The sequence below is a fragment of the Atractosteus spatula genome, chromosome 2, assembly GCF_055471065.1.
Source record: "Atractosteus spatula isolate fAtrSpa1 chromosome 2, fAtrSpa1.hap1, whole genome shotgun sequence".
Taxonomy (NCBI): Eukaryota; Metazoa; Chordata; class Actinopteri; order Semionotiformes; family Lepisosteidae; genus Atractosteus; species Atractosteus spatula.
In genome coordinates, this window is record NC_142707.1 from 72,754,195 (window position 1) to 72,767,104 (window position 12,910).

Sequence of the window (12,910 nt, forward strand, 5' to 3'; positions counted from 1 at the left end):
AGTGATCTGATCTTATCTGTTCATACACAGCACCACCTGGTGGCTCAATGCCTTGAAGAATGTGGCAATATGAAAAAATCAGATTTAAGAAGTTTTGCTAATTATATGTTCATTTAAATGTAAAAGTTATTACCAGTACGTGCAACTGAAATATCATTTAACAATGGAAGTAGCTATGCAGTTCACAGCTGGAAGTAATAAATGCTGTATGTGACCAATGTGTGCAACACACATCTAACTTTATTGCAACAGTGTAACATTACTGTCCCAAAATGGTTGACAAGGTAATCTTCAACAGGCACTTTGGCTAATATACACAAACACATGATCACCACTTGCGCAACATACAGATGAATATTGCAACAAGTGCTAAAATTTTCCATACTTAAAGATCTCATTCATCTGAGGTATGTAACTCTGCTTCGAGTTTCATGTTCCACAGTCAGGAAATAATGTTTTTAGACCTACCCTGTGAAGTGCAAGAACTTAGTGTTTTTCAAAGTGCTCATCTTCATTTCGAAGCAAGAAATAATGAAGATGCTGATAACCTACAAAAAAATGACAAAATAAGGATTGTCTCATAAGCTTCCATCTCAAATATGATGCAAATGCTAGAGGTTGATGTAATTTTATAGACAGTACTACAACCTGACAGATAAAATGAATCATCCGATTTCAAATGCAGATAACTTTCTGAAAATGCAATGAACTGATCTTGAAGCAGTCGTGAAATATTAACTTCTAAAAGGACAGCAACAGTTGACTGTAATGCCATCAATATTTTATGTTTTTCTACTTTTAAATGTAGACTCATTGGCTGCTCAAATTTCTGAGAATCAGAATGAGCTAGATGAAAGCCCAATCAAGCAATTACCTTATCCCATCAATCGGGCTGTAGTACAGAATTAAACATGAATATTAAATTGTTGCACTTAATTCATAATCAGGACCTGAAGTCATGGAACAACCCTAATATTCTGACTTGCACAGGTCACGTCAAATACCTGCTACACGTTTCCCAGATGGGGAAAAAAAAAATCTTCGGTCAGGAACCGCACCCGTGTTCCCCTGAGTGTTTGGGAGATTTTAAAACTAAGTTCTAAGGGAAAACAAAAACGCCTTAACAGGAGCCAAATTCCGCAATCCACTTCTCGTATTTTTCCAGGTCTGCTGCGGACACAGACTTGGACACTTTTTTCAAAGCCGTTTCGAAATCTTCCATGGTGGTCGGCATGTGCATTTCGTCTCTGGAGATGTTGCGGATCTCTTCCGGCGTCAGGCCCTCAATGAGCCGGCGCATGGCCATCAGGGAGGCGTCTCTGGACAAAACCAAGGGAAAAGAAAAGGAATTTATGCGCTGGCCTCCACCTGTTTATCTGTGAAGAAGATGCTCGACCAGTAGTTAGGCGTCACAGCATTTCTGACAATTTTCCGTTCATGAAATATTTAATTCCCTGACAGCCTTAACTACTGCTTTCAAGGGGAATGTCACTCAGCAGTTGAGACTAGTTTTCAAAAGCACCTTAAACATACCGTAATTATGCACTCTTTCACAGTAGTTAGCTATTTCTTTACAAAGTTCTCCGTGCTTAAAGCCAAAAGCACATCTGTCACTGCAGATACACAAAATCCAATAAACCTTCCCTGTATCCAATAAATAGCTTTAGCCCAAACCAAATTCAATATCTACTCAATAGACCAGAAAGGGTTTTTAAAGCCTTACCTGCATACATTGGTGATGTCAGCCCCAGAATAACCCTCCATTTGCTCTGCTATTTTCGCCATATCAACATCATTTGCTAGCTCCAGCTCTTTCAGGCTGATCTTCAGGAGGTCCTCTCTGCCTTTAGCTGGATTAAAAACACCACTAGTCACGTATAGCCACAGAAAAGGCAAGAACATTGTGTACTGAACCAAGATTGGACTTATTGCGAGTTGTCATACCCGAATGTGAAACTAATGATGCACCATTCAAATTTTTAAAAACGACAAAAACGTAGAGCACAGAAAAATACCAATCAAGCCTTACATGTAACTTCTCGTATACTTAAGACGGGACTGTCTTGTCGAACTTGGATCAGTCCAAGTATTTATCCCTATGCCTGAAGCGGACAGATGAAGTCACGTTATACTGAAAACATTCTTTTCACTGATGCAATCATGTCTTCAAGCCTTTGGACTTAGTGGAGGACAAGCTCAGTTACCTGAAGGTAAAGGAATGTAAATCCTCTTTTCTAGTCGTCGTCTCAGTGCCTCGTCTATGTCCCAGGGGAAGTTTGTGGCTGCCAAAACCATGACCATTTTTGACGGGTCTTCGTTTTCTGAGGCCCCGCCCACACCTATTAGGAGGATATTAAAGTGACAGACATTTTCAAACACAAAATGAATATTTGGCCTCAAAAGCAAGATTAATTTTACTCGCATATAATTGTAAAAACGAACTCGATACACTCGTTTATCTGGGTGTAGTCCCTACAATATCTAGGGCGGGCAAGGTAAGACTTGTTATATTCACAGCAAGGCTTTTTAAAAACACTTTAATTGCAAAGAAACACCACATTATACATCGCCACCCAGAGGCAATGCTTCACTTCACATAAGTGTCTTTTTGTATCTGGGCAGCCAGTACAAACAAATAGCTGAAGGAGAAACACCAAATTATCATACGCTACAGGCATGCAGTCTCGATCACCAAATAAAAAAAGTACTAAAATGAAATGAAACTATCTGATGGATGGGCAATGTGTTTATCCTAGGAATTTAAGCTTCTAGTTGGTCGAAGGGCACCTGTGACTCCAGATGGTGTGAAAGACACTCAGATTCAAGTTCACTTACAGTGCACACTGTGTTGGAAACATCGCTAAGGACATCAATCATCCCAGTTTCTCACTTTTCTCCCCCCTTCCCTCTGGTAAGCGTTACAGGAGCACGAAGGCACAAACTTCCAGATTCAGAGACCGTTTCTTCCCACAAGCTGTCAGATTGCTGAACTCTGCCCCTACCACTGGCTCACGCTGATGTGTTTATTTTCTTACACTGCCCGTCTGGCTTTTTTTTAAAAGTTATGCGTTATTCATTCCACTTCTTGTTTTTGGCGATTCCTTTAACGTACTGGTATAGGAGCGCACATGAAAATAAGCATCTCATCGCCCTTGTGCACGTGACAATGAGCCGGACTGTCGTGTTCGCTGTGGGAACGGGCAGCCGTGTTTACCGTCCATCTGGACGAGCAGCTCTGCTTTCACCCTTCTGCTGGCCTCGTGCTCTTCCGACGTTCCCCGGCGACTGCACATCGAGTCGATCTCGTCGATGAAGATGGTGGTGGGAGCATAGAACCTGGCCTGGAAGCACAACAGACACTGCAGGGCCGGTTTGTACCCCGTGATACCGATGCACACCGGGCGGGTTCTCAGCATAGGATTCTGCTCGCTTTTTTAAGGGATTTAGGCAAGGACAATTACTTCTCAAAAAATAATTCCTTTCACGACACACTAAACCGCTTCTACTGGACGAAGACGAAACTTGCTTCTTCCAAGTCAGGGTTGTAGGGGAGCCGGTGTCTATCCCGGCAAGCAACCGGCACGAGACGGGGTATATCTTGGACGGAACACCAGTCCATCACGGGGCAGACAAATGCAGACATAGACACACTCACACCAGGCCCTGTCTTCCCAGAAGCCTTTTGGACTGTTTGGACAGGGGGAGGAAACCGGAGCACCCGGAGGAAACCCACAGGAACGTGGGGAGAACATGCAAACTCCACACAGACAGCACCCCAGGAACTGAACCCAGGGCACCAGCGCTGCTAACCACTGCACTGCCATGCCGGTCTTAAATTGCGACAGACACTCTACTTTAGCCAAAAACATGGGAGGTTTACCATCTCAAACAGGAGTCGTACTAATTTCTCAGATTCTCCTCTGTACTTGGAGGTGAGTGTTGATGAAGACACGTTGAAGAAGGTGGTTCTGCATTCTGTAGCGACGGCTTTGGCCAACAGCGTCTTTCCTGTGCCGGGGGGGCCCACCATCAGCACTCCCTGCACGGGAACAGACAGTTAGCAAACAGAGCTATCTCGATCCAGCTGGTGAACACATTTGCGCTCCGCGTGCTACCACAAAACACACAAAACCTTCTGGCACATCCAGGAAAAGGCCGACCACCTGCATGCAAAGCAAGGTTTACTGAAAAGGCCACACCCTGGGAAAACTTCATAAATATTCCATAAGTACCTTCCAGGGCCTACGAATTCCCTTGAAGAACTCTGGCATCCACATAGGCAGTACGACAGCTTCCTTCAACAGTTTTTTGGCTTCTTCCAAGTCTGCAATGTCATCCCTGGAGATGGAAGATAAGATAATTCCATGTGGGTTTTAAAAGGATACTACCTAGCACCCAAGTATTTACTGGAAGACTCATCGCAGTCTTGTACATTCTGTACCTACCAAATTCAGGGTTTCACAAAAGGAATGTGTCAAAATGTGCATCAGAAAAAGGTTACAGAGCTCTGTAACTCTGTTACTAAGGTTACTATCGCACTGTCGCTGTGTTTCCACTGTTATTTGTTGCAAAACAAGTATAGCGTTGGCACATTCTGCGAGTTTCTTCTCAAAATATCCAGCCATCATGACTGCCAAGTGCTGATCAACATCACCTGCTAGTGCAGCAGGTAAGTCGAGGAAGATATCTTACACAGGAAGCCAGGTGTTGTGAAAAGCATGAAAAGGTAAATGTGTAACACGCATAGCATGTGACTTCCATTTTATTTATGTGCAATAATCTTTTCTTTTTTTGTTCTATTTTGATTTTATGCTGTCTATTTGAAATGAACATTACTCGTTAAAACATATTATAACTGCTATTCACTACAATGCATATATGTGTTATACATTTACCTTAACTTTCTATGATTTATGTATGTATTATCAGGTCACCAATGTCCAATAATTGCCCTTTGAGTTAATGAAAAATTAAATTTTTGCTTAGTGTTCAAAGCACCATCGTTTCTGTAAAATCAGGAGGTAAGGTGCTTGTAATATAAAAACAGGAAAATGAATAGTGCCAAAATGTGCAAAACGGTGCCAAAATGAACTCCACAGATTTTCCTTGTTAAGCCACTAATGATACACTATGTCACAAAAAGAACTTTTCACTCACCATTTCACATTTGGGTTTTGAGATATAATATCTCTTTCGAGGGCCTCTACAAGGTCTTTATCATATCCAGTTCCATCAAACTTCTTGACTTCAGTCTCTGAAACATCAGCAGATTTATTCTGTAATGCAAAAAACAACAATTACTGTACTCCCTCCAGGGAATTAAGGAAGATCTGATCATTCTGAGATTCACAAACCAGAATAACAAGTCTGGTGTTATGCTTGTATGCTTATGACCATGCAAATGTTAGCAAGTGAGGTTAATTTGGTCTTATTTTGTCATGTTAGAATAACACTAATCAACCAATTTTTTCAAATTTAATCTGTTTTTTACATCAAAATCATGTACAGTATGCTTCACAAGAAGCAGATTTCAAACACAAACCTTTACCAATGATACACAGAACATATGAAGTTGAAAGAATGACATTCAGGGAGAACGTTCTTTTAAAGTGGACGTCTCAGAAAATTCAAACAGACACCTCTGACGGACATAGGAAGTTCACTACAATGCTTTGTTACTTCAAAATAAAAGGCTTATGGCACAGTGATGATTAGGATAAAACTGAAGTGTAGATAATTGAGAGTAAAAGTGCTATTGAATGGAATACATTTTGGGATGATATTTAAAAACCACGAAGGTGAATTTTTTTTCTTTTAGAACAAGTGTGTACTTTTCCACATACAAAAACAGTTTTACAGAAAAGGCACGAAAATAAAGGCATGCATTAAACTGCACTTGCATAAAAAATTCCACAATTGTTCTTACTTAAAAAAAAGTCTTTATAAACATGGCCACACCCCTGCAGAATGGAGATTTTGATTGAATGTTATTTTAAATCTGCTAGCTGGGATGCATTTTGGAAGCGTTTAAGAGTGCACAGAAAAGGGCAAACGGGCTGCCGTTAATAGCAGGGAAACATGCAGTACCTTGTCCTCCTTTGGTCTGCCTGGCGCCTCTCTCTTGTCTTTGCTCCGGACCGGCTTGGCTCGGTCGCCGTTGGCTCCGCGGGCTACCTGCCGATGCTGAGCCCTGGCAGCCCCACTCAGCCGATTGTTGTGGTGGATTTTACCGTCCTTGTATGGAACAGGCTGCCGGCGGGCAGGGCAGGGCGATGACCTTCGTGGGACAGGAGGAGGAGATGTCAAACAGCACTCACAGGTTACAGAACCCTTAGCAAGCCGGCAAGTCTGTCCCGCACTGAACTCGAGGCACAAATATGCTTTTAAACAGGGTTTCCTAAAAATGCATGGGATTGGGAAGATTAAGACCTTTGTTCAATTCATTCAGCCAGCAGCCATATCACCCTACAACTCACAACTGGCAGCCCACTGAAGCTCAGCAGGTGTGAGCCTGGTCAGTACCTGGATGGGAGACCTACTGGGAAAAACTAAGGTTGCTGCTGGAAGAGGTGTTAATGGGGCCAGCAGGGGGCACTCACCCTGCAGTCCATGTGGGTCCTAATGCCCCAGGATAGTGACAGGGACACTATACTGTAAACAGGCGCTGTCCTTCGGATGAGACGTAAAACCGAGGTCCTGACTGTGGTCATTAAAAATCCCAGGGTGTTTCTCGAAAAGAGTAGGGGTATAACCCCGGCTTCCTGGTCAAATTTCCCATTGGCCCTTACCAATCATAGCCTCCTAATAATCCTCATCTATGAACTGGCTTCATCACTCTGCTCTCCTCCCCACTGAGAGCTGGTGTGTGGGGAGCGTTCTGGCGCACTATGGCTGCCGTCGCATCATCCAGGTGGGGCTGCACACTGGTGGTGGTGGAGGGGAGCCCCTGTTACCTGTAAAGTGCTTTGAGTGGTGTCCAGAAAAGTGCTATATAAGTCTAAGCAATTATTATTATACTTATAAGACAACCCTCATTATTCTATACATCAGGATGGTTTAGAAACCGCAACTACAAACCACACGAATGGAAACTGACCTGAAGAGTGTTTTGCCTCTAGCTCATTCCCTGCTCTGCACTGTTTACTTAACTCCACCTTCCTTTGAGCCTCCATCTGTTTTTTTTTAAATGGCAGCACAGATGTGTTAAAATTCAGGTGTAGCGTGGATATAATTTTAAAGATTTGTTTTACACAGCACCCGAATAACAGTGATCTGTACTTTGCTTCCTGCATCTTACTCAATAACGCCAGTGATGCAGACTCTAGTACAATTCTGACGATGCAGAAAAATGTCCGTGTACGGGGAAGGACAGGGAGTAGGAATAATAAGAACATTTCTCAAGACTAGACTGATGCCTGGCAAACTACATTTAATTAGACATATACACTGTACTACATGCAGGTACCAAGAACATGTGGTACTGAGCCTGTAAAGTACTTAGAGTTCAGGTTGTCTCACTGTCTCCATCAAGAGAAGGGAAAAGGCACGACAGCTGCCAGCCTGACGGACACGTATCTAAACCAACATGTGCACCTACTGGCGCAGCTGGATATGTGACTGAAGCAGCTCCGGGGGAAGTACCATGCTGCAGGTAATGACTGTGGGGTCTCACCTGGGATTTGAATCTATAGCCTTTCAGTGTGAAGTACAGAGTCCTGACCTCTGCTCCACTCTGCAACCCCTGAGTTATTCATCTATCCAAACATTAAACTCTATACAGAAAGGTTTGCCACTTGAGGAAAAAAAAAAGTTAAAATCATTGCAATGTTTGGTTGGGAAAACAGCGTTCAATTCTGGTCACCATGTAGAGGCTGGGAATACTGTAACACCTTAGGAAGACTTTATAATTCACAGAGCAACTATGGTTTTGATTAGCTTCAAAAAAGCTAGGAGCCTTTTCTAAAATATTTTCATACAGCAGCAGTTTTTAGCAACAGATAAGGATGAATTTATCTAACAGCTCATGTGGAACAAAGGAACACTGTACTCGTTCTTCCTCGAGTGCTGAAGTCTTCAGCGCACAGTTTAAAAAAGCTCTTTTCCATGATCACCTTCTGTTTTTCTGTTTGGAATGAGTGCCATGTGGAATGAGGACTTTACAGCAGCCTGTCTAAAAAATAAGATGATAATCCAGTGCAGAGTAGGTGCACCCCAAACACACAACTCCAGACAGGAGCTCACAGTGCAGTTAAGTGTAAGAGAAATGACCATTTTCAAAAATGTTTACACTTGGGCACATTCTGCAAATTAAATCCCGACATAGATATGCTTTTTTATATTTGTTTTCATCTAAAACTCGACAACCAACTTATAAATCAAAGTCTTTTAGATCTTGGCTGCAGGAATACTGCAGAACGCTTTACAAAAAAGCAGACAGACCAGTCTTCCATGACTGCTTGTGGGGGGGAAAAAAAAAAAAGACTTTTTCAGAACATGTCAAAACAATATATACTTTTAAGGCCATAGTTACTTTAGACCTTTTTTAAGGTCTAAAGATCTGAAGGAAAAAGCAGTAAATCAGGACAGCTCCACACTATGAGTCTACCACTGCGCTAAGCCAGGTCATATGATTTAATCCAGGAGAATTTTCTTCAGACAACTGCCTTGTTGTTCTCTTCATCTTTAACCACACAGTGAGGAGCTGACCATACAGCAGCTATGTTCAAAGCCCAATTTAGTTGGCGTTTATTCTGATCGCGTGAAAGTAAATTTAAGTATGATACTAACTCTATACCTATATGTGCTGCACATCAAAAGAAACTTGCGCCTGCAGCAGATGATTAAAGTTAAGATCAGGGGATCCCTTTTGTAAGAGGTGCGCCAACACCTTTATTGAATTGAAAAGGCTTTGCTCCAGTGACTTTGATGCCACCGAGGCCCGAGAGCAAAATCCAGGGCTTAAAGCAGCACGCAGATCAATTACAGTAGGGGCACCAGCACGAGGGACCGAGGAATCGTTGGGACACAAAAACAGCAGACACGGGGCACTCCGGGATCGAGAGCCGCCGATTTAGATCAACCATGGCACCCTGAAAAACACACTAATCCAGCACTAAAATACAAGCTCTGAAACCCCAAGTCTTGTATGAGTAGTCAAGGGACGTCAAAAATGTCTTCCACTTTGGGACACATACCTACGTTCAGCCTGAACAGGCCAGATGTCTCCGTCTTGACTTGGGGGTTTAGAGGGCGTGTTTTCCAACTGGAAGCTTTCCAGAGTGCTCACTATCTCCCGGACGTGTTTATTTTCGTCATTTATGTCCTGCCACACCTGTTAAGAGAGACACTCGGGACTTAACGGCATGTACTGCTTCTAAAAGCTCCACTATAATATATTTTATCACTGTTATCTTATTTCTTAGAACACAGCCATTTACCTACGTTCTAGTCTATTTCAGACCAAAGCTACCATAAAACCACTTTACGTACTAGTTTTAAGCATTGCACTGTTCTTACAAAACACACTCATAAGCGCAAGGAAACTTTTTTTCACTGCTTTTTAATTGTATCCAAAGGTTAAAAGTTAACTGGTAAAATTCATTCGCACTTTTAATAATGCAGTACTGCTGAAAGTTGTGAAACTACGGGCGCCTCAAAGAACCACGTATTCAATTACAGTACTGTAATCTCACGAGCAAGTAACCCTTCACTGCCAACATTTCTCAGGATTGCTTCCACACAATGGACACCTGATCAGCGCCCGTCTTGCACTCCCCCATGTAAATTTAGGCAAATTTGCTTAGGACTCCAATAATTGCAGAACCAGCCCTTGATGCCTGCGATAAGCACGGGTTTTGGGTAAAAGTGACCAGACGTCCTCTTTCTGAGACCTAAAATATCGGTCCGACCGGAATTGATAAAATTCCAAAAACTGTCTGGGATTGTGTTTTGCTCATTACTCAGACTGTGTAAACAAACATCGGCCTACAGGTTTTCCTTCTTTCCATGTATTATCGGTAGATGTTTTGTGCTTATAAAAACCATTTTCAAGTTACGCTGGGTGTGTTTGTGTGCGCGGCTGTTTTGATGGCCATGAGAAAACTGTTGAACATGTTTCATTATATTTCAAAATGTTTTGTTAAACTTGATCATTTTTGCAACCAATGAGGACGATGTATTCATTTTTTCCTCAGATGTTAAGACTTTCGTTGGTTTAAAACAAGGCTATATATTTTTTTATTTTTCCTCGTTTGCCATTATGTAAGAGAAAGAGCAAACCTGCAACTGTTTTTAAAAGCTTACCAGGAAGTTTAATAAAAACTAGACTGAGTTTAAATTGATTTTGTAATTAGAAAAAGTCATAAAGATTCATCACTTTGGGGGCATGTGTCGAGTGTCGATTATCCGACCCCCCCCCCGTCCTCTTTTTAAGTAAACGTGAAACATGAAACAGTGGTTACCTGTTGCCATTTGTGCTGCAAAGCGGGATCTTTCACTGCAAAAAGGTACTTCTTGATCTGCTCCAGCACGCCTTGGTAGCAGACCAGCGCGGAGCTGTAGCTCCCCAGCAAGGCGTACTCCCGGGCGAGCTTCACGTTCTCGCTGATTTCAAGCAGACTCATGCTGAACATCACCTACACGTGTGGGGGGGGGGGAGAGACCACACGTAGCGTCATCACCACCCGCCCCGTGTGGCAGACCCCGGCCTCCGCGTCACAGCGGAACCGCTCGGTGCCACCACCCGGGGCGGGCGGACCCGGGGCCGGTTCCGGTTCCATCTCCACCTCGCCTCCACACACGTGGGGAAGGACAGGCTGCAGGGGGCTGCAGTCCGTGTCTAAAACTTCTTTTTTTTAAAAAAAAAAAAACTTATTTTACGCCTCGACGACCAACACTCAGATGGCTCTCAGCGACGGCGTCGAGCAGTTACAGATATCATTAATAAAAACAAGCCGGAGGCTCGCTTATTGTTCGTCGCGACAAAAACGAGACAGATACTAACACCCGAAACCTTAACACGCACCCCGAGAGTGTGTTAACATCCCGGACCGATCTTAAACAACTTAAGTACCAACTCTTGATTAAGAAAATCACCAGAGGACGACAAAGAAAGCGTCCTCACTGCCCCCTACCCGCACCCGGCTCCTCTCCATGTTGTTGTTGTTGTTGTTGTGAGGAAGCCCTAAAACACCCACCTGTTGCGGGAAGCAAGGAGAAGCACAGGTAGCATTAAAGCTGAACTGCAGACACTGTCGTCCCAGAAAACGACGGCGCCCTCTCTCCCTGCCTGCAAGCTCAAGCTCAAGCCCGTACGCCCATCCTGCGCCGCCGCAGCGCCTCGGGAAAGTTTGAAGTCAAACAGGAGGCGTCATTTCCTGGTGCGGCCGGACCTGCCGAGGGGTGTGTCCGGGACATTCAGCCATTTGAAAAGGAGAAAACTTTTTCTGGGGGGTGCGTTTGTCAGCTACATCTCACCTACGTTGCGGTGCATTCGGCGGCGGGAGGGCCTTAGATCCAGCCAACTCGGGGGGTGTTTTTCACCTGCAGTACTAGACGTCTGGGAGACTGTGCGCCGATGGCAGGGGTTGATGCTTTTTAAATAGTGCGGCTATGTTTATGCGAATGTGTATGGGAAAAACAGAAACCATTTTACAAACGCTAAACAAAAATTAATTTAACAGTAAAAAACAAACTATATCCAACCCAATTTATGGGTGTACTCACTATACATAAACATAATATAGACATGTATTACATCACACTCCCTATTATTTATTTTCATAGGACATTCTCTCCAGAAAACACATTATTTCAGTATTTGTAAAAAGCTATTTTCTTTTTTTCTAGGGGCAGCACAGTGATGCAGTAGTTAAGCATAGTGCTGGGGTCCTGGCTTTAATCCCCGAAGTGCTATCTGTGTGGAGTTTGCATGTTTTCCCTGGCTTCTCATTAGTTTCCTCTGGGTGCTCCAATGTGCTCCCACAGGACAGACATGCTGGTACGTTTACTGGGTTCTGGAACGTTGTTCCTGGTGTGTGTGACTGTCCCCCTGTCTATCTGTATGTCTCTATCTAAATAAATACATTTTGGACACAGCCAAAAAACACTGAAAACAGAATAACAATGCCTTAAAATCACATTAGGCACATATTTAAGTGTGTGTGGTGTAAATTATTCTTCCATCTCAGAAATATCGGCAGACTACTTCCTTTGTTGTCTCTAACTGTAACTGAAAAACTGGTCAACACATTTGTCTTTTTCAGAATTGATTAATGCAACACCCTACTTGCTGGGGTATCTGAATCCACACTAAACAAACTTGAGTATCTCAAGAATCCAGCAGCCAGAATCCTGACCAGGTCACATGCAAGTGATAACATTACTCCTGTCCTGGAGTCCTTGTACTGGCTTCCTATCAGGTTTCATGTCAAGTTCAAAATTCTCATGCTCACCTACTGTATAGTATAGGGCTGTACATGGCCTGGTACCTACAGTAACTATCTTCCTACTCCCCACTTCACAACCTTCATTAAATCCAGTCTTCTGTCTGTCCCCCAAGCTCATTTACACACTGTGGTTGACAGGGCCTTCTCCTGCTGCGCCCCAGAGCGCTGGAATCTCCAACAAAGAACTCTACAGCCCCGAGTGCATGGTCTCAGCTGTGTTCTGGAAGTTCTGTAATGTTGTGGGGTGCTTTTTACTGGCATGGTTAAGTTGTCCTCATTCCCTTACAAAGCCATTTTTATTCTATTCACTATTAAGTCGTAGTAGTAACAACTCCTTACACTTATATAGCGCTTTTCTGGACACATCTCTCAAAGCGCTTCACAGGTAATGGGGTCTCCCATCCACCACCACCAGTGTGCAGCCCCCATGATGATGTGACGGCAGCCATAGTGTGCCAGTACGC

The 12,910-nt window shown here is 43.4% G+C and overlaps 1 protein-coding gene across 1 annotated transcript; it reads right to left on the reverse strand.

The window, feature by feature from the left end:
* Positions 1-222: 222 nt before the first annotated feature.
* On the reverse strand, positions 223-11,362 carry katna1 (katanin p60 (ATPase containing) subunit A 1). The gene is made up of 11 exons (XM_088932595.1): positions 11,196-11,362; positions 10,461-10,634; positions 9,195-9,331; positions 6,088-6,277; positions 5,158-5,276; positions 4,233-4,338; positions 3,881-4,039; positions 3,215-3,341; positions 2,205-2,339; positions 1,724-1,850; positions 223-1,319 (listed from the first exon to the last, which is right to left on the reverse strand). Exons 2-11 carry the CDS (start codon positions 10,629-10,631, stop codon positions 1,121-1,123), a joined length of 1,470 nt encoding a protein of 489 aa, XP_088788721.1. The 5' UTR covers positions 10,632-10,634; positions 11,196-11,362; the 3' UTR covers positions 223-1,120.
* Positions 11,363-12,910: the final 1,548 nt, after the last annotated feature.